Below are 23,653 nucleotides of genomic sequence, written 5' to 3' on the forward strand. Positions count from 1 at the left end.
CTAGTGAACCTGGTTATGTAAAGCGTGATTCATCAAACGATATAGAGTTCATAGGCTTTCATTTTACATTTTGGGTTTGTTGATGTCTGTCACTGCTGTTGTGGTTTTCACACTCTCACATGCCTACACAGATCACTTAACACACATGTGCGTGCATGAAATGAGATGAGTTGAGTTCAGCATCTAGCCAGTTTTTCAGTTAAAACAGTGTTGGCGAAACCTCCCAGCGATAAAAGACCATTCACACTCATTCATAAAAAAATGGGCAATTTATTGACATTATTTGAACTTTTTGTGTGCTCATGTTGTTCTTATTACTAATTAGACAGTAGTCATTAAAATGACTGTTCATGGGCATCTTACTGTATATGTGTTGATTATATCAGCACAGACAGAGAAGAGGCTAGAGCGAGACAAGTGGAAAGATTGGATAGTTGGTCTCCATGTGTGAAGGAGAAGAGTGAACTGAAACGAAAGCATCATCCCACACACAGGAGGTGATGCAACACCCACTGCACTCTCAAAAGCAAAATTCATGAGCTGTAAGCTAATTCATTATGTAGTTGCATATTTGTGCACATGTTATAATTTAAAGCCTTTTAGGTATTTCTTTTTTGGTTTTCTTTTAACTCACTTACACAGAAATGTTATGCTCCGTTTGGTGATCAGTGCAACCTCATCACCATGACAACATGCCTCTTACAGTGATGGCAAGCTTAATAAGGGCAATGGCGGTCTAAGTTGTAAACATGTTCTATAGCTGTATCCATAAATCACGCCTCTAAACAACACCTCTTCCTCTTCCACTCAACTATTGATGTGCACGGTCGATTTTATGTAGCCACGACTACACGTCACAAGACATTAGCAAGATCAACAAATACACTGATATCAACACCAGGCATTGAGAATCTCAAGCATGTCCGAGAATGTTATTGCTCTAGTCGATGCTTTTAAACTTCAAGTTTTTCCAAAATGTATTCTTATATGGTGTGAAGAGTCTGTGGTTACTTCAACAAAATGCAATAGGAATGGAAACTATTAAAGGTCTGTTCAGTTTTTTTTTTATTATTAAATAAATCCTGACGATTGTCTTCATTATTTCCAATTTCTGGTTCTATTACTTGACAAAAATGTGGATGTTTGCACGATTGCAGTATACATCACTTTCTTCACAACAGCATTGCTCCTTTTTCTATGTTAGGTATTGTCTGCATGTGTTCAAGTAAGCTTGTGGGAGGTGAAGAATCTTCGGGAAAGTGTGAAGATTTATAAAAATAAAAAGCTACTACTCTAAAGATAGCTACGGATAGGTCAATTGTAGCGTTTTCAATGGATTTGAAATGACTGAAGATTAGACTTTCAACTTTAATTAAAGAGGTTGTTCAAGAGGTACTGGGCTCCACACATTAGGCAGTTGGTTACTTCAGAGAATTTTTATACTTTTGAGCTACTGAAAGTGGAGGTACTCTACAAAATGCGAGCAACTCCAAGGTGCGCAGAACGTATCCTTCCATCCCTCCATCTTCTATCCCACTCATCCTCACTAGGGTCGCAGGTGTGCTGAAGCCCATGCCAGCTGATTCACAGCAAGAGGTTTCATCAGTTGAAAAATAACTTTGTTTTGTTCCCATTTCCCTTTTTAAATAAATTGAAAAATAGTTGAACAATGTTTTACTGGTTTCTAATTTCAACATTTGTTGTGTATAGTATATGGAATGATACAGTATAAGTTGATCATACATTTATTGTATATGGGTTCAGTCGTTATGAAATATAACAATGATGTGGCCTGTGACAAAAAATTATTTGACATCCCTGATCTACTTTAGTCATTAGTATTATTAATATTATCATAAGAATAACAATTGATGCTGATGAATCTCACCTTTGGTTGAAAATAACAACAACAAAAACAGCAACATCCAACAAAGTAACGGGATCTAGCTTCTCAGTATTAGCACAATGCAAGTTAACAAAAGAAAACAAAAGAGAGAAATTATTTTGGATGCAGATTGTTTTTCTTAGTTTTTTTCCCCCACACTGTGTTACACACTTATTATGCATAATTAACAGCAAAAATCTGTTTTTACTTTTTACATTGTACTCAAGAACATTTCAGAGTCTTTACATTTTTACTTAAATTACATTAGTTGAATCAGTATGTGTACTTTTACCAGTCTCTTTTTTTTAACACAAGTATGATTACGTAATTTTACGAAGTTACTGAGTTACCGTTACTGAAAGATGGAGAGATCATTATGGGAAACTATTCCCCGCTGCTTGTCCCCACAGAAAAGCAATTCAACTAAAATAGGAGGGAGGAAGATTAGCAAAAAGTCTAGTGTGAAAAAGCGAGATTTAAAACGACTGTATAATAGCATAGTGAATGATAATTAGTGCCAGACTGATTGATCGGAGGTGTAATTTTATTGGCCAAATGTATCCCTTTTCTGAATAATCATAATTAACCAACATTTTGATGAGTAAATGTTCAAATATTCATAGTTTTTCAGTCAACAGTAAATTCTGTTTACTGTTAGAGTTATGTCCATGCACTTATGTCATTACATTTAATTATTGATTTAATTGTGTTTATTTATTTAATTTTGGCACTCTCAATAGCATTGACATAATAAGCTAACTAATTCCCTTCAAATTTGGTCACCATACTAAGTTTGGTTTTTAGCATTTCTTGCCATCTGCCAGTCCCCTTCCACAGCTGTCTATCCATCTCCAATCCCATTTCCTGTAACCATTAAACCAGGGGTGGGCAACCTTTTTGATTGGCCACAATGGTTTCTAAAATTTGGCAGAGGGGCCGGACCAGTAGCAGATGGATGGAGTGTTTTGGTAACCTCACCTCATCGGACAAATTAAATACATTGAATTTTAAATGAAAGTAAACAAAAGCATTACAACTATTATTCCTGTCCCCAAAAAGTCACCAGCCGTCCACCTGAATGACTACCGTCCTGTTGCTCTCACACCAGTCATCATGAAGTGCTTCGAGAGGCTGGTTCTCCAGCACATCAGGGACTGCCTTCCTCCCACTCTGGACCCCTACCAGTTTGCATACCGGGCTAACAGATCCACTGAGGACGCCATCGACACTGCTCTGCATGTTGTGCTGGGCCACCTGGAACAACAGCAGAGCTATGCAAGGATGCTCTTTGTGGACTACAGCTCGGCATTCAACACGATCATCCCAGACATCCTCGTCGCCAAACTGGACATTCTCGGCCTCCCTGCCCTCACACGCATCTGGATTAAGGACTTTCTGACCAACAGACCCCAGACTGTGTTGCTCGGCCCCTACACGTCCTCCACCCGCATGCTGAGCACCGGTTCCCCTCAAGGATGCGTGCTGAGCCCTCTCCTGTACGCCCTCTACACCTACGACTGCAGCCCTGCCCACGGCAACAACACCATCGTCAAGTTTGCTGACGACACGACAGTGGTCGGTCTGATCTCGGAAGGTGACGAGACAGCCTACAGAGAGGAGGTAAAGAGACTGACAGCTTAGTGCAAGGACAACAGACTGCACCTTAACACTGCAAAAACAAAGGAGATCGTCGTCGACTTCAGGAGGAACAAGACGGTGCCGCCCCCCCTCTGCATCGAAGGCGTGTGTGTGGAGAGGGTCCACACGTTCAAGTTCCTGGGAGTACAGATCTCCGACGACCTTTCTTGGACTCACAACACCACAGCAGTGGTAAAGAAGGTCCACCAGCGTCTGCACTTCCTGAGAGTCCTCAGGAAATTCAACCTGGACAGGAAGCTGCTGCTGGCCTTCTACCACTCGTCCATCGAGAGCCTGTTGACGTACTGTGTCTCCACCTGGTACAGCGGCTGCACTGAGGCGGACAGAGTGAGGCTCCAGAGGACAGTCAAAACAGCACAAAGGATTATTGGCTGCCCTCTCCCCTCACTGTTGGACATCTACACCGCCCGGTGCCTCAGAAGGGCTCTCAACATCGTCAAAGACAATACCCACCCAAACTCACACCTGTTCGACCTGTTGCCCTCTGGCAGGCGCTACAGATGCATCAAATCGAGGACCAATAGACTGAGAAACAGTTTCTTTCCGAGAGCCATCTCCATTCTGAACTCTCACACACACACGAGAACACCCTTACCTTGCAGAACAGCATCGTGATGTGTTTTTATATACCCTATTCAGTACTAAATTCCATTGCACTCTCTTATTTATTTATCTAATTTATATATTTGTCTGTATTATTGTTGTATTGCACTGGAGAGGGGAGCCCTCTAATCTTGTTGCACACTTGAGTACAATGACAATAAAGGGATTTGTAATTCTAATTCAAATTCTAATTATATATATATATATATATATATATATATATATATGTATATATATATATGTATATATATATATATATATATATGTATATATATATATATGTATATATATATATATATATATATATATATATATATATATATATATATATATGTATATATATATATATATATATATATATATATATATGTATATATATATATATATGTATATATATATATATATATATATATATATATATATATGTATATATATATATATATATATATATATATATATATATATGTATATATATATATATATATATATATATATATATATATATATATATATATATATATGTATGTATATATGTATATATATATGTCTTTGAAAACCACAGTATTTAGAAAATAAAACATTAACAACATTTATTCATTTAATTGTTTTCAAATTCGGCGTGCCGCATGTGGCCCCTGGGCCGTAGTTTGCCCACCCCTGCTCTAAACTCTCCTTTAAGGCTTTTAGATCTCTTTCTGAAGCGGCAGAATGACTTTCATACCACTGTTTAATCATTCATCATTATCTGAAATACATCCATAAAGAATCACAAAATTCTAGCTGTTCAGCGACCAAGGCAATACCTACTTAGATTTAGCGAAGCAAGTTACTCCCCCTGCTTAGCCTGATCAAAGAGAATTGTTTTGTTGCATTTTATATTTTTCCAACCCCCCAAAAAAATCCAAGAAGTTTCTCGGGGGTCCAAAATCTAATCTGAAACAGTACCATGATGGCCGAGTGGTCTAAGGCGCCGCGTTCAGGACCCAGTCTCCCCAGGAGGCCTGGGTTCGAATCTCGAATTTCCCCATTGTGGGACTAATAAAGGGAATATTATTATTATTACAAACAGCTAAATTGAATTGTATCCCGATGTGACCATCCATGTATCCATCATCTTCTGCTTATCTAAGGTGACTTTACTTTCGCCAGCCACTTCATCTAACACTTCCGGGAGAATCCCAAGATGTAACCAGGCCATCCGGCATACAGTCTCTCCAACATGTACCCATCTCCACCCGGTGGGAAATGCTCAGAATACCTCACCAGGGAGGCATCCAGAAGGTGTCCTAAACATATGTCTGAGCAACCTCATCTGGCTGCTCTCAAAGCAGAGGAGCAGCAGCGTGCCTGGATAAAGGAACTCATTTCAGCCGCTTCTATCCACGATCTTGTTCTTTCAGTCATGACCAACAGCTCCTTAGGCCCGTATTTACCATTAGATAATTTTGCATTTTTTGTTAGTCTGTTCGCAAGAGTAGCACAACAACCAACCTGAATTTTCTTCTCAGTACAAGCCTAGTAACTTGAAAAAAGACAGAAACAAGTTTATTTTCTTTTCGTTGTGCATTATCACATTAAGTATAGTCTATATTTAAGGTATTGAATACAGTACTTTTCTATTTTTAATTGGGATAAATTATCTAAATACAGGGCATAAGTACTTGTTCCACCTCTGCATCCGGATCGTACACAGAGTTAATAGAAGTTGGAGAAGACGTAAGGGCACACTATGACCTACTGATTGACTTAATCAAAAGGCAAGTGAACTAACAGAAAATAGAAGGGAAGATCAAGTGCAATGAGATTAAGCAAGATTTATTACAATTCTAAAATCGAACAACTCCATTCCAAATGTATGCACAGATCCCGCACTCTTCACACACACTGCTTGTCTCACAAAGTGAGGAGGGATCAGTGTGCATTTACGTGTGTGTATGCAGTATTGTATCAACCATGCAGTGAGTGCTTTAGTTGGAAAACTGGAAACAACGACCCAGTGATTACTGTAATGGAGATAGGTTAACTTTTTCCATAGACTGAGCTCTGAGGGGGCAGGCATCTTTCTAAGTGCAGCGCTTGCATCATGCCATCCATTAACCAACATTATTCTCAGGGTTCACAACATACTTTAATTTGTTTAGCATGATGCCGGTAACTCAAACATACAGGAACTGTTTTCTTGACCATAGTTCACTAACAATACACATTCATGTTTAGTATGAATATTACATGTTTGAATTTGTTTTAAGAATCTAAATACTGTACACAGCTGTGGGCGGTTCTCAGAAATTATCAAATCATATTAGCGCAATGTATCAGCACGCCCTGTGCGAGTTCAGGTCAGCTGCTTCTGAGAATGTAATACTGAATGCAAAAAAATAAATAATAATAAAAAAATGCTGACAGAGCCTAAACAATCAACCAAACAATGAATAAAGCAGTGTATTTGAAAAGGTTTTACTTTGTGTGTACATAAATTTAGGTGAAAGTGTGCTCTGGAGTTAAGTCGGGGAGCAGACAGGTACTTGAATTTGTATAATGCATTATGAAAATAATGTTTTAGTCACGAAACATGGATTTTTCCCACAGACCGAAACGATGTTGTATATGTGAGGCTAATTGAAAAACGATGAAGCTCTAAGTGTGAATCTGCGTGAGTTCATCCAGATTTCCAGTAACTGAACAGAAAAGCAGGATACCAAATGGTTGTATGGGTATGGAAAGTGCTAGCATTTTGACGAAGAAAAAAAACAAGTTGATGAATACAGAGGTCTGAACAGTGACAAGCCCAGTTTAATAAATTCATGGGGCAAGCCTTGTTTTTATGGATTCTTAAAATATTTAATAATCACCAATAAGTAGATTCCAAAGGTTATCATATAATATAGAGATATTCAATAAACTCGACAGTCAGACTTATATTATTCACCATGTGTTAAAATGTTACCGTCTTCACCCATTCATACTTTGATGATGGTATGGGGTTCCATTCATGTAAGGTTAAAATTATTTTGACTTTGAAAAAAGTTAAAACCTCTGAAAAATTATTAAATATTGATACTAGAATTTCTGAGCTGAAATAACCTTTGAACCCATCTGCCTTTAATATTTTTGAAACGGAGACACACACCTTTGGATTAACCTAAATAGATGACTCACTTGACTTTTTCATGATCTATTTCAATATGAGTTGACCAGCTTATGCCATCGGAGTGCTAAAATGAACGACAGAATGAATAACTTTGCCATGGCAACTCAGCAGCTATCTGTGTTTCACTTCCCTGGCAACATGATCAAATATTTCACCGACAAATAGAGCTGCTTCAAAAAATTGACTTTGAACCCTGTCGGCTGCGGTGTTATGAAAGAGACTCAAACTCGAGTCAATCTGATAACACACACACACACGCACACACAGGTGTCCAATACAAAAGCCCATCTTCGATTACAGACATCCCACCCTGATCCGCTACCATCCCTTAAGCACAATTCACACTCAGCGAGAGAATGTGACATAGGTTACCTGGCTCGAAGTAATACAGTCGGTGAAGGCACTCCTCTTGGAGAAGAACATAAGGAGCTGCTGCCAGCGAGAGGAGGATGTCGAAGGAGAGGAGGAGGCAGGAGAGGAGGTGGACGGGGAGGAGTTGTGTGGCGGTGCCAGTTCTTCAGAGGAGCCACGCTTGGGTCCAAGCTTTTGTTTGAGTCCCATCACAGCACCTTGACCCCCAGAAGTTCCTCCCCTCCCACTGCGGGGGTACAAAGTATTGTTGCCAAAAATATAGTTCATCTTCTCTGCTCAGTATGTTATCTTCTTCTGTCAGACAATTAAGAGTTCACGCTGAAACACTTTTCCATTGAATCACCGTTTTATGAGCTGACTTATTCTGCTGTTCATGATGGATTTGCCGTCAAATGTATCGTGCAACTTTACCACACGATCCAAGGCACTGAAGAGAAATAGTGAATTCAATTGTCTTGAATCATCTCCTTTTGTTCCAAGTATCCTAAGAGCATCTGTCAGATGAAGAGATTAGCATGAGGTAGAACCTATTAGGAAAACAGAGTCCTTTTTACAATTGGAACATCAGCCTCTCTAAGCGTGCGGTCCATTCGATAATCCACTTTTGGTCCAATTTTCCATGTTATTGTACAACTGGTCCATCGTCCCAAGCCCTAGTCTGGAATAAGATCCCCAGATCCCGAGTCTATAAATCTTCTGTGCAGTGGATAGCGTGAGAGGCAGTGTGGCCCGGATGAGAATTGATTATTGAAAGGGAACTCACTCTTTAGCTCGATCTTTCTTCAAACCCACCTCCTCTCCACTTCCTCTTTCTCTATGTGCTGTTCAAATGAGATGGTCAGTCAATCTGCCTTCTTCCTTGTAGTGTGCTCCCATTAAAAAAGACAGGGGGCTGTACGGGGCGGATGAGTGGCTGGAAAAATGCAAGGAAGCAGGTGGAAGGATGCAGGCATCTGAAGTGGGAGGATGGTTTGAATAATCATGCTGGAACTCGTCTTCTTTTCCAACCCGTCCCTTCCGACATCTCTCATCTCACTCTCTTCACATCTCTCCGTATATTATTCTGTCTCCTTCTCTCCCTCTCTTTTCCTCCCTCGCCTCCACCCACTCTCTCTCTTTCCCTCTCTCCCTGTTAAATTGTCTTAGAGTCTTTTGAAGCTGCAATTTGACACCTCACTCCCTTCCCCACTGTCAGAAACCATTACGAGTTCAAGCCACGCCTCTGTCTGTCAAACAACCACTGACATGAAAAATTCTATTCTTAATATATATACACAAACACACACGCACACACACCCCCGCACGCACACACACACACATATATTTGCAGTGATGCATCTTACTGGTTGAAGTAATAAATCAGTTTGTAGCTGTGGTCCTCAACCACTGGCCTGGTACCGGTCCGTGGCGCATTTGGTACTGCACAGAGACAGACTAACGGACCATCAGTCATCCCAGCCACCTAGTTGATTACCTTTCGAAGGGCAATATAAGTAGGGCTGGGTGATTATCGGATAGAGAATCGTTACATTACGTAGCCAGCTGTGAGCTGTAAGCAAATTTATATGGCGAAAATATGAGCAACACCAGTCAATCAAGTCCACGTCTTCCTTCTAACTTTGGTTTTCAAGTTGCACCAAACAGAACCCGCCAATAACTAAAAGAAGCCGTAAAAAAAAAAAAGTAAACGTAACAATTTGGACATGAGAATTTCCTTCCCATTGCTTGTGGCCGTATCGCCAGAATCAACCGTTGTGCAAGGTATGTCGTCAAAAACAAGACAATACAACAATCCTTATTGAATAATTTGAACGAGTAGCACCCAAATGATAAAGTTGAAAGCATGAAAATGCGAACAAGTTGGTACAGCCTGCCCACGTAAACATTAGCAATTTAGCTGCTAATAACTAGCCGGCAGGACTAGATAGTGTCATCTGTTGATCATGCACATTTTCAAGTAGCAATGATGCTAACGCCGTAATTAGAATCATAACTCATGTTTACATTTTAAGGCATATTCATTATTCTTGAGGGAGCCATTTTAGTAGTTCACTATGTTATTTAATACTGTTCTTGACTTATTGTAATATTGAATAAAAATTTTGGAAATGCATGAAAAAATGTATGTTGATTGTAAGTACCAAAGCTTTCAAACTCTCGATTTCTACAGTGCTCCCAATCTGCACACGTCCTCCATAGGCCAACAGGTGTTAAATGAGCGTGTACCTACTTTTATGGACATACTTTATGTTCACAGCACCAAGTAGGTTTGTTTTTGGTAAACATCATTCAACTGACTGTTATTCTGATGCTTGCTTAAATTCATGAAGAAGCTAAGTCTCCCCAGGCTTTTTGCAGATACTGCAGCACGCAGCTCTCCCACACACTCACACTCACATTCTCTCACATGAACACAGTCAGAAGGACACCGACATGCATGCATAGTCTATTGCATGGAAACAACAGGTTGTTGTTGGGCACTGACTATGATGAAAGAGAAGAAAAGAGGAAAAAGCAAGTCTACTCAAACTTATGAAACTTTTAAGCTTTTCCATGCGCTTACCATGGATGCATAATGGAAGTATACTTTATCATGAATTGCCCCTTAGCAGACGTTAAGACCTTTGTAGCACAATTGTTCAATATTCTACCAGCATACTCCGAATCCTAGGAGAACAATTGGCCAAACAGATCAACAGCTTTTGTATCATCCCTAAGGATTACCCACAGGTGGAGCAGGACCCCTGTTATAGCTTCTTTCTGTGTTTCCTTGGGAACAGTATCTATGGCAACAGCTTCTTGGGTGCCGAAATACACCTGGTACTGCCATAAATGTATTGTTTTTGAGATGTCAATGGTTTAGATGTTTGATTAACTTTCTGCAATGAAAGCTGTCATAATGAACAGAAGGGTGTTCACGTGTGCATGCAAGCATCCATACGTGTTTGTGTGTGCATGCGTTGTTGGGTGTATAATAGGACTATAAGGTTAAACAAATTATTCCAATTCTATTCCTTTGGTGCAAATTAACATTAATAGCAAAACAGATTTATATTTGCCATCAAGGGATATCAGGGAAAGTTACTTATTCCTGGTTGATCATTTTATCACCGAGGCAGCAGTAGTGTCAATGTGACATATATATATATATATATATATATATATATATATATATATATATATATATATATATTTTATTTTTTTTCTAAACACATTATAAGAAGGTGCTAAAATACTGACACATTCGATTGTTAAGTGTAATTTACATTTACATTCAGTGCATTATGGCAAACAGAAATCTATGGTGGTAAGCCTGAATATGACATTTTAAGTTCCAACGGGAAACAAATCATTAGGTTTTTCCAGCCCTAATGTCTGATAAAGTCCTACTTATTTTACTCAGAAACATGGGACCTTATCCATTTACATGCTGGAAAAATAATCACCTGCATTCATGTGGCACTTTCACTTTCCCCCCTCTCTTGTCAAATGTCAGGGAGTGAATGCCAGCTCTATTAATATTTCATGACCAATTAAATAAAAGCACACATCATGCATAATTAATATCCAAAGACTGAACTTTATCCTTACATCCTCTTAAGGTTGGTAATGGCTAGTTATAGATTATCAAGTATACAATGCACCTTTTAAAGGAGTTTATAAAACTTTCCCAGAATTAAACTCAAACGCGATTGAAGCGTTGAAGAGTCATTGTTGAAATCAGTCAGTTGTAAGGTTTTATACATACACACATATACACACACACTTTAGCACGTCTCAGAACAAAACACTGTGTTTAAGTTACCACTGGGCCTTGCAAACCAACACTGCTGGAGTGTGGCGCTTATGGGCAGTTTTGAGAAATTTTATTGATCAGGGCTAATTATGCATTAATGTCAACCAAAGGTTTGAAAGTTAAAATTTTTATTGTCCTCTAAGAAGAGAAACTGTTGATTGCTAGAGGATGATCATTTGCTTATAAAAGTTGGCCTATTTCCTAAACAATTGACTCACCGACTGGTTTTCAATTGTGTTGTTGAATTTTGGTCGTCTCTACAATGTGGTTTGTTTCATGTGTTCAACGGTAATATTGGATTTGGGTCACTTGACAGTAAAACACAAATGAGATAAATGCTACCTCGAGAGTAACATATTCCAGACACCCGTCAGAGCAGTAGAGTGTGGTCTTTTGTATTGGTTCCTAACCATTTTGGCTCATCCCCAGCCCTTCCATTAGTCAGTCCACTGTTCGATTCTGGTAAGGGAAGAGCTATCTCAATCTTCCAGTTTTAAAAGGATATATAGTGGGTTCTACTCTATAGGAGACAGACACTGGAGAGGGAGAGATGGAGACAGACACACAGGGACTTCAATTTTTCAGTTAATTGGAAGATAAGAAAATTGACGTTCATTTGGTGCATCTACTTTGTACAACAATGGCTGACCAGACCTATTGTTAAAAATAATGCTAGATAGAAACAAATCTTGGAGAATGTAGATTTGTATTCATGAAAATATACCAAATCAGGTTGGTTCAATTGAAAATAGGCTGCAAACATTGCTCAAGTTCATTACATAAGTATTAAAGTGCAAGTGAACATTCTCTAACTCGCTTTCTTTTATTTGCAGTAATACAATTTGATGTGCCTCCACTAGTCTAGAAATGTAATGATGTGGTGAAGTTGGACAGGCTTAATAGTTGTGTGCAAATCCTCAGGTCTCTACCGCTGAATGGCGAATATGTTGCCGTAACTTCCGGCACGACTTGACCGCACTCCGGTGTCCAAATTCACGCAGCCTTTGAGAAACAGCCTTCAAATCTGGCCTCGGTTTCCATGCGAAGGCTGCTAATTGCTTAAAACATGGAGCCACCTGACAACACCCCGCTTACGGACTCTGCAGTTTATTTTGACATGTGAGTACAAGTTTTGCTAATTAACCTTAAAACAGACAGATTTATCCTCTTAATATGTGAGCGAAGACAACAATGACAACGAGGTCTCCGGAGAATGAAAACGCACCAAAATTACACATGGCGAACGTCAACGTCTCTGTCTGCTCAGCATTCTTCCGCTTCGCTAATGACCAGTCAAATCACAGCGTTTGCAATTAGCAAATCATATTTAATCATATCGTGATTAGATTGCAAATGCAATTAATCATTCAGCCTAAATCATGTGCGGCTATTTCTCACATTTTGCTGGAAAATTAGCCCTCAGTATGGCTTGCAAGAAAGTAAAACTTCAAGTAATAGTGCTCTGAGGGTACCCATTGTACTACTTTTGAAAAAAAAAAGAATGAAATATTAGCTAAGCATGAAAATGATGTTTGTCTTTCTAATCATGCTACACCTTTTGGTTTGTCAAAACCTCACGTCTTTTGTTGGAGCAGCCAAATCGGGGTAGATTGGTGACGTGGAAACACAACAACACCGGAAACTGAGTACTCCGCACCAGTTTAAATTTATTGTTCTATGATTATCATGACACTTTTTTTTAACCATTTCTACTAATTTAACTTATTGCATGTTGACACATTACCAAAAAGCAAAAGTAAAACACGCAATGGAGTCAGTCCAATATACTGCATTAGGCTCAGTGAGATTAAGTTTCGCAGAATATGCTGAGGAATCACATTACATCAAATATGACGGTGGGTCAAAATATTTCGTTTTGTGGGACCTTTCCAGGAAATGTTAATGGGCATTGGAATTTTGAGATTCTAGTGTACAGAGATCAAGTAGTACACATAGGGGAATTGGTAAAACCTCACATTAAGTCATATTAAATTGTGAAAAGTTTTACACTCAAATGGAATGTTAATGTTGGTATAGCAAAATCCAGCGAGTAAGTTTTTCATGGCCCTTGCTTTCAGTTGCCACATCAACAGGAGGGAAACGTAATGATTTTAATTACAGGGAGATTAACATTCTGCAATATATCTGGCCTTGGTATTGTTATCCCATCTCATGCCACTTCCTATTCTTCTTTGACTTTCTCCGACCCTAATAATCCGCATAATCCTAATGACTATGGGACACTTAAGTCTCTGTGTGACCTTTGAGTTTTATTGTATGTGTGGTGGAGACAGACATTAAGTTTTTGCATCAAGGAGCACCAACCTTCAGTTAGGATGACGCAGCACTGTTTGTGTGCCTGTTTCACATTGTCATCTGTCTTTGGGCGATTGAATGTGTGTAATTAGGTTCTGCTTTGTACGTATAGGGTGCAGCATAAAATATACAGCAGAGTAGGGCTGTCCCAAACGATTATTTTTCTCCGGATTAATTTTACGATTAGTCGATTAGGCTAAAAAATACATTTTAAACAAATTCTTCAACTAATCCAGCAATTATTTTGGCATTCGTGATTATTAATTCACAAAAACATTTCTGAACACTTATTTAAATTCTTTCTTTATTAAAGCGCCATATTGAGGGAGGCACATGTGACCCGGGGAACATGCTTTTTTTCCCCGCTGCACTACAATAACGTGTAATTACACATCCACTACAATAGTCGCACTGGCGCTCTCCTTGACCATTTTGCGCAGCGAGTATTAACTCTATGGTGTAGGTTTGTTTTGCAACGAAAATGCTATTATTTATAGTAGCGGCGGAGAGTGGGTGCAAATTGTTTTCTTCTTGATAGGGGGCCGGAACAGAAAATAATTGAGAAGCAGCTCGTTTTTTGTTTTTTTTAAGCCGCGAGAGCAGAACATCATCCAAAACACGACCTGCAGGTTGTGTTGCACATGGTGTCTGGATAGAGACGGTGAGACCAAGAGCTTTCAGGAACACCAACGGAGTAGAAACAAGAACATATGTCACGTGTTATTCTTTATGGGTAATGTACAAAGCTGAAACACAACACCAGAGCTGGGCAGTCCGTCCCGGGGCGGAACGGTCCGGCCCTCCAGCCTGACCGGATGCCCATTTTTGGGGCGGGGGGTTGACAAGCAAGGCCAAAGGAGGATTTTAGTCAGATCCTCGTGCGTGTTATGTGGTCGAGGTGGCCAAAAGATCATCTCAACCTACTCAGCGAAATGGGCAAACAACAAATATCGTCTCAGAATGTGTCAAAAGCGCCACCACCAACTGTGCGTACTTACTTGCATTGGGCACTTTCGTGGGGACGAAGAAATAAGAAGAATGAGATGAAGAGAGGGTAGAAGAAGGAGGAGGAGAAGGATCGGAATAAATAGGTTGAATTTGAATGGAATTTCATGACTCAGTTTTAACGTAAATGCGTAATACTTCATTGAATACGCACTTTAAAATGACAGGTTCTTATCAGAGCTCGTCTTTGACCTGGTAACTCGTTTTTATGCTGCGTTAAAAGAAGCGTTAAAATAATTGCGAATACTGTGCTACATAGATGAATGAACACCATCTTCGAGAGTCGTCGGCTGACAATATTTATGAATAAGGCCCGAGCGTCAAGGCGGGCAAAAAAGGGTCAAGTGCCAAGCTCTGCACAACACTGTGAAACTTTGAACTGCTTTGAGAAACTAAACTTAACTTAATACGTCGCACATAACAACTTCAGTAAAACCGGGTCATATTAGTAAGTGAGTTTGTAAGTAAACTAACAAATCACAAGCTTTTTGCTTTCTTTCGTCTTTCATAGTACACCCTGGTGATGTCGCTTCAAGACTTCATTCATTGCTGATGTACTCCTGCCAGGATGGCCGAGTGGTCTAAGGCGACGCGTTCAGGACCCAGTCTCCCCAGGAGGCCTGGGTTCGAATCTCGAATTTCCCCATTGTGGGACTAATAAAGGTAATATTATTATTATTGCTTCAGTACTCCAACTCGGCTTTACAAAGGCTCCAGACAACCAACTCGTTTGACTTTGTGTTGAAGTATCTCCATACTTTGGACTTTCTTGCCTGCTTTTTTCGCTGCTAGGGGTGTCGCTCTCCTGTTCCCCGCTTGGAGCGCTCGGAACTGGCGCCTCCGCCATTTACAACTGACGGTATGCACGTGTCGACGTCTAGTCGTCATCTACACTCAACAGTATGTTTTGCGTGCAATGTTGATTATGTTGACTTGTTAAAACTTTGACTGGGGCCTTTCTAATGTGTATTGCATGTTCAAATTGTATCATACTTTCTGGACTATAAACCACTACTTTTTCCCGCGCTTTGAACCATGCAGCTTTTCATGTGACATAGTTTATTTATGAATCTTTAATGACACCAATAGATTCACAAATAGTCTACATCTGACCAATGAAATTACCAAACACTGGTGGACTAATCTAAACTATTGGAGTCCACCCTCACACTGAATATTTATTTGTCATTTGCAGTGGGGAGAAGCTGCATGGCTTCTAGCCAGGTACTACAGCCCAAAACAGTATCCAGGCTGTTAAGTCAATCGATTAACAACACATATACACAGAGTCAGTTGAATTTATCAAATGGGGAAAAATCATAAAAAGTAGTATAATAATAAAAAACAATACAACTTTATTTGCAAAGCACATTTCACAACAGCTGCAGCTGTGACTATCCATCCACACATCATATGAGCCGCTTTTCCTTACAACGGTCGCGGGCGTGCTGGAGCCCATCAAAGCTGACAACGGGGAGTCAGCTGGGTAGCCAGCCAATCTCAGGGCACACATAGATGAACAAACACTAGCACACACAATCACACCTAAAGACAATTTTAAGTGTTCCATTAAGCGTTTCTTTAGAATGTGGGAGGGAACCGGAGTGCCAGGAGAAAATCCAAAAACCACACAGGAAGGCCGGAATCGAACACTGCACACTGTACCGTGAGGCGGACGTGCAAATCAGTCGGCCGAGCTGTGCATACATTAAGGTTAAAACGAATGGATCTGTCCAACGTGTCAGTCCTGTGACTGGTGCTCTTCACTACTCTTCTCCTAATAGATCAACTAGGATAGGTTACAGTATGTGAACCGGGAGATTATGTTAAAACAATGGTTGTTTTTATGTGGTGGTGATGTGCACTCTTCAGAGATTAGCTTTTAGACCTCTGCTGCCTCCAACTGTTTCAAAAGTACTACTACAACCAAAAGCTGTCTCATCAAACAATGACATCCAAAAACTAAATATTACCTTCTTAGACATTTAAAAAAAGATATATATTATAAGCAGCTTTGTTGGAAGTCTACATGTGGAAAAAAATCTAAATGTGTCAGGGTCGCCTTTCGGCGAGGAGGAAGGTGGACCCAAAAGGCGAGGAGGCAGGGAAATGGATGACGTCAAGGGAGTTTATTAACGGGGTTCCACAAGGGGAGACAACTGGTACGGGAGCAGAAACAACAAAGGTACCAAACGTGACTAATAGAAAAGGAGGGCGAGGAACAACACTGAGCGAGGTAAACGGGAACGAGGAGGGGAACAAGAGCATGAGCGTGAGCGTGAGCGTGAGCGTGAGCGTGAACGTGAACGTGAACGTGAACGTGAACGTGAACGTGAACGTGAACGTGAACGTGAACGTGAACGTGAACGTGAACGTGAACGAAGCGTGGTCGTGGCAGTCCGTAAGTTGCGGCAATGACCCGACATTGAGTGGTTGGTCTGGGAGGCTTAAATAGTCCGTGTAATCAGGGGAGCAGATGGGGAATAGGTGCGTGATGAGGGTAACGGGGAACAGGTGCGTGGCTGGTGAGGAGGGAGTGCTGAGGGGGAAACGCCCCACTCAGCAAAACAAACACAAGAGGCAAGGGAAAAGGAACGTGACCAAAACAATAACAAAAACACCTGACCAAACAATAACAGAAAGGCACATGGCAGGAAGGAGGGAAGAAAATAACAACAAACAATAACAAAAACCGCATGCGTACGAAAACAATAACAAAGGCCTGTCATGCCCGACGTGGATCATGACAAAATGTTTGATAGAAGCTAAAACGCAACTTACCAACAATAGCACAAAATATATATAAATTTGAATAAAACGTATCGTCAGTGGCAGGTTTAGCTGGTAGGAGGCATGGGTTTTAAATAGAGGGAAGAGAATGGTGGGCAACAACTTAATTTAAACTTCCCCCCTATGGGTAAGTCCTTACCCATCAAATGGAGCCCCTGGACATTATGCCATATGATATGAATATAGATAGCAGCACTGAGTAATTCAGCAAACTCAATGTGCAGCTTTTTATCCCCAGTTATTAAAAAAAAGGGATATGGAGAAACATATGGAAGGCTAAAGGGGCAAAATTAAATAAATGAATACATAAAGAAATAAATATGTATGTGTCATTATTTAATCAGCTCACTATTACACTATTACTTCACTATTTAAAAACCATGTGAATACAGACATTAGTTTCGAAATACATGTTCGAACAAAATTGATGAAAACATTTGGAAAGACTGAGAAATGTGGAGAACTTTGTTTGTTTTTTTTCTTGACTTTTTGAAGTATGAAAATAGCACCCAGTGATGGACTTGGACACCCAGCATGACCCACCTCATCGCCATTATATAACATCTGAGTGCCTTTGTTCCATCAGTGGCTATTCAGCACAATTCTGAGTTACTTTATCATATTTAATGAGCCAATTTGTACCACTGCAGCATACAGTTAGCTAGTCAGCTATGCCTACTCCCCGAAAATGCATCTTCTGTGGATGTCACAATTTACAAAACAGTGATGTTATTTAAATTCCTAAGCAATGTATATAGGTGTTATACAGAGTACGTTCAGGCTATGTTGAAACGCAAAGCATTGTGGGATTTTGGGAACTAGTGTGGATTTATGTGCCATGTAGGATAAAGCACTGGCTGAATAACGTGCACCACTGTTAAATAAAACAGTTAACTTCCCTCAAGCGTCTCTGTTATTTGGACACACACACAGGACATAACTGTTTCCAGCGCATTCAGCCTGTTGCCCCAACTGTCATTACCAGTACTGTACTGTGATATATATCGCTAGTGAAAACGACACTTTGCTACAAATTTGACTACTAGAACATGAGGAACAAAATGCACCAAATGCACTCTCACTGTGTGTCAGAAAGATGGAGCAGCAATGTACCCTCTAATTTTCCATTTGCCTGAACATTCACAAACACCCTGAGCATTCCTTGGACCAAAGTGACATGCACACAGCAGCCAAACCAGTATCACCCATGTCCAAAACCTGAGAAAACACATTCAAAAGATGTAGGTATGTTACAAAAAAGTCAAACCATACAGAGGATCTGAGTCTGGAGCTGCACTTTGCCAGATTCACTGCTTATCTGACTTAAGTATTAAGTACCATTTGCATTTTATAAAGGAGAGTGCGTGCATATTTTAAGACAGCTTTCTGCCCATTCACTGATGGTCGCTGCGCTGCATACCTGCTCGGTTCATTTTGTCCATGAAATCTGCACGCTTATCTATTTCATCCACAGTAACAAGATTAATGAATGAAATTTTGAGTATATATATATATATATATATAATTTATATATTTGTCTGTATTTGTTGTATTGCACTGGAGAGGGAAGCTCTCTAATCTCGTTGCACTCTTGAGTACAATGACAATAAAGGGATTTCTAATTCTAATATATATATATATATATATATATATATATATATAGTGGTACCTTGAGATACGAACGTCCTAATATACGATTTTTTTTTTATATTCATGAATTTATGTCCTAACATACGACGGAAAATTTTGAGATACGAACGCGCCTGCCTGCTCAGTCTGTGGTGACGTCACACTGTCGGACTCTGGTTGCTGACGCCTCACTGTTTTCACACACGTCTTGTGATTCGTAGTGTTTTGTGTTGGTTTTTGTATTATTTTGGTAAATAATACGCTATTTTGTTATTAACCATGGGTCCCAAAGATAAAGGTGGTGAGAAGAAAAAAAACGAAGAAAATTATCACAATGGAAATTAAACACGAAATTATCTCCAGGCATGAACGTGGGATTCGTATGGTCAATTTGGCAAAGGAATATGGTCGTAATCCTTCCACTATATCCACGATCATCAAACAGAAGGAAGACATAAAGAAGCCGCAACCATCAAAAGGCGTCGCCATTATTTCTAAATTACGTACTGAAATACATGACGAGATGGAACGGCTACTGTTAATATGGATAAAGGAGAAGGAATTGGCTGGCGACACCGTTTCGGAAGCGATCATCTGTGAGAAAGCCAGCGACATTTTCAAAGACCTTAAGTGTGAAGCAGCCGAGACGGAGGGGGAATCATCGCAAGGGAGTGAAGTGTTCAAAGCCAGTCGTGGATGGTTTCAAAACTTTAAGAAACGAAGTGGTATTCATTCCGTTATCCGGCATGGAGAAAATCTGCCAAAAAAGATTGGAATAAGTTTAGATTTTGTATACTGTACATATGTAGAAATAAGTGTTTAAATGTTTTTGGGCTACGCAAGTAGAAACAAGTGTTGTAGTGTTTACGTATTAGTCCTCCTCCTGCACGCCGCAGCTCACCGTCACTGAGTTAAAATTAGTTTTTCTATTGATTTTATTAACATTATCTTATGTTTTTTATAATTATGTGTGTTATTACTCGCTTATTTCTATACAAATTGTTAATATTAAATGTTATTTAACTGATTTCTGGGGTGGTTTTATAGCGCTGGAATGCATTAATACATATTACATGTATTAATATGGGAAATTTTGATTTGACATACAATTTTTTTGACATACAACGATTGTTCTGGGACGAATTAAAATTGTATCTCAAGGTACCACTGTGTGTGTGTATGTATGTATATATATATATATATATATATATATATATATATATATATATATATATATATATATATATATATATATATATATTATTCTTATGCTGAATAAATAACACAAATAATGTATATTCAAGAATTTAAAGGAGAAAGGAGGAATTATTCTCATATGGATAAAACCAGACGGTGAATGCAATAAAAGCAGCGAGAAGGGAACATGTACATGGGGAGAACAAGATGGCAGACCCATCTGTCATACAGAAGCACGCCAGATGAAGCATTGGGAGGGAAATTAAAATAACCTGTGCATATTAACCAACGGTGATGCACAAGTACGATGGGATCATGTTGTTCATCTTCATCTTGATAGTGCGTGTGTGTTGTATTGTATTGTACTGCATTTAATGATTAGTGTAGATTTCTCAAAAGAGATCAGGGCTACATGTACAGTGACAATGAACTAGAGGAGACATGCACACAAAGGCACACACATGCAAAAGAGTTTAAAAAAAAAAAAAAAACTTTAGTCAGGCCACAAGAGGGAGCTGAAAAGCAACAACTTTGTCAATAATGAAATAATAATGAAAAGACCTAAAAGAGGCCACTAAATAAACCTCTGAGCAACAATTTTGTTGTAATCTGAAGAGTGTGGCTGTTGTGAAATGCGCTATACAAGTACAGTTGTATTGTAGTTTGTTATCGAAGGACCTCAAGTTCAGCCTCCCCAAATAATTGAAGTTTAAATGAGTTAGGCTCAATGTGTTTGCAGCGTTTCTGTATACAGTCAATGAAGTTTGCGAGCGGCACTTTCGAAGCAAAAATTTTGCTCCTTCCCCCACATTACAGTACAGTACAAATGATCAGAATTGTTATCAGGATTTTCATAGCTTGCTAATGAGCTGCTCATTGGAGTCAGCAGCGTTGGAAAAGGGAGACATCTAAAACAGGCTGGAGCCGGGGCTCTTGAGGACCGGAGTTGGGTACCCCTGCCACAGGGTCTTAGAGTGCAATGCCCACTGAGCTCAACTACAGCATTCAGCTTGTCCTTGACAGCATGCTGTGCCATCATGTGACCTTGACATAATTATTGAAGGTCAGTGAGGGCCAACCTTTCCAGCACTATTTGTGCATTATGCCTTATGGTTTTAACATTGCATTCTGAAAATTTGACGCTATTACAGAGAGATTGCATTTTGATAGACCACATTGTTTGATGACTTTCACTGAGCAAATTGGATTAAAAAATAGGAGGGCAAACTTCAAACTCGGATATCTCTGCACTGGCTGAATCAAATTTGACAAACGAGGTATATTTCTTTTCTGTTTTGTGTGTGACCAGAGTCCAGGTTTTTTAGAATCAACCAATAAATGATATTAGAAGCAGTAAACAGAAAGTAAAGTAGCAATAAGCCAACGTGCAGCTGATGGGCAGCCATGACTTCCAAAGCTATTTCGACAAGAGAAGTTCCACCCCATCACTTTTATGGTGAAACTAACCTCGAGAGCGACGTGGAGGAGGAAGCCATTGTGCAATATGTTATCAAAAACAAAGCGATGCAACAAGCCTTAATCATCTGTACAAGGAGCACCCAAGTGGAAAGCATGAAAATTCGAGCAGAGTTTGCACAGCCTGCTCACGTAAACATCAGTAGTTTAGTCGCTGATAACTAGCAGGCAGCCGCTGGACTAAAGCAGCAAGTACATTTGCAAGTAGCAATGATGTTATCGTACGTAAAAATGATGTTTACATTTTAAGGCCTATTCATTATTCCTCAAGAATCCATTTTTAGTAGTTCATTGTCACTTTATTTATTGTACTGTTGTATATAAATGTTTGAAAATGAATACAGTCAATTTTATTTTTATAGCGCATTTCACAAGAATAATAATGTTGATAAAATGCTGTGTAATGTACATTATTTATTATCTTACTTGCCAGTACCAATGCTTTAAGAATGGCCATTGCAAACAGCGTGCACTTGTCTCAACCGGTCTGTGACATAAAAAAGCTTGGGGAACACTACTCTTAACTACTGCTGATATTGGGGAAAAAAAGGTTACCTGAGCAGGTGTGATGTGCGCGTGAGTGACGTATCCGTGGACATGCTGAATCTGAGAGAGCTGTCGCTCTGCCACCTGAACCAGCTCCGCCCCGCGGAGATCACCATGGCGACCAAGAGATCCACCCCTCATTAGTGAGCTTTCCATGTCTCTACCCATGTCTCTCTCCAATGTTCCACTGTACCCTCTCTCTCTTCTCCAGCTTCCCTGATCAATCCCTTCCTTCCTGAAAGTCCTTGCGTCAGTCAGCTCTTTGGTAGCTCCCATTGGGTGCTGATGACAGGTATGTTGGTGAAATTTTGGTGGGCCAAGGGATGCACCTTCCTCTTCTGGGTATCGGTACTTCTAGGGGACAATGAGTTGGGTAGCAAGGAAATTAGGAAGTAAAAGAAAGAAAAGCAGAAAAGGGTAGAAAAAAGGAGACGAGAGAGTGGTGGTGGAGATACATGCAAAAGGGAAGCAGGGAAAAAAGACAAAAGACAAAATGAGCTTCTTAGTTGTATAAAAGACAAGCAGCAGAAATAGAAATGGTTAAATTTGAGTTTTATTAAAGAGAGAGATTTGCTCAAATTCAAAAAGATTAAATAGAAAGAGGAAAATATCTAAAAGAAAGAATTCACCCTGGACAAAGTGAGAATGATGCATTTTTCCATATTTAATCTACCTGCAGTTGTTTCTGAACTTTGTTTTTCTCAATTATTTTTTTTGCTTGGTTTCTATCATTGTATCAACATTTAAAGCACTGCAATGGGAGGCTCTTAAATGTTTGTTAGGACTTCAACCTATCAAAAGAACAACGCAAGTAACTGTGATGATGAGGAGAGCTCTTTTGAACATACAATGTCAGATTTCAAATTGGAATGGCAAAGTGTCTTCTTTTGCTTTCTGTTTTCTCTTACGTTACCCCATTTTAGTCAAGATTTGGCAAACATTCACTGTGAGCAAGAATTTCATACTCATCTGGGATGTTTAATGATTTATTTGAACTGTCCTTTTTCCAGGGTGGAATGGTTATATAACATGCATCTTCGATGAGTTCTAAAAACAAGAACGGGCAGCAGTTAGAATTCAAACCACAATTCCCTATGCCCTTTTGTAATAATTTTTAACTATCATTGTTGGAATCCTAATTAGGAAGAAATGGCTCAGATAATCTAGTAGAAAAGGGTTAAAAATGAGTAGTAAAACTGGGAAGAGACCTCAGATTATAAGGCTGTCG

General features: G+C 39.5%; 1 protein-coding gene across 3 annotated transcripts in view; it reads right to left on the minus strand.

Annotated features, from left to right (window-relative positions):
* The window catches only part of LOC148324040 (discs large homolog 1-like protein), a 105,505-nt gene that overhangs the window by 53,627 nt on the left and 28,225 nt on the right, over positions 1 to 23,653 (minus strand). Inside the window, exon 2 of one of the 3 annotated variants that reach the window (XM_088312480.1) lies at positions 22,435 to 22,779. The exons of 1 other annotated variant lie outside the window; for it this stretch is intronic. In XM_088312480.1, coding sequence (XP_088168606.1) covers positions 22,435 to 22,541 — 107 coding nt within the window. In that variant the 5' untranslated portion in view covers positions 22,542 to 22,779. Of the gene's footprint in view, positions 1 to 7,670; positions 8,745 to 22,434; positions 22,780 to 23,653 lie in introns of those variants that run through there. One more of the 3 variants, XM_088312481.1, reaches the window with a different exon arrangement.

This window comes from Idiotropiscis lumnitzeri, chromosome 13 (assembly GCF_059441095.1).
Source record: "Idiotropiscis lumnitzeri isolate Australia: NSW breed Sydney's pygmy pipehorse chromosome 13, RoL_Ilum_1.0, whole genome shotgun sequence".
NCBI lineage: Eukaryota > Metazoa > Chordata > Actinopteri > Syngnathiformes > Syngnathidae > Idiotropiscis > Idiotropiscis lumnitzeri.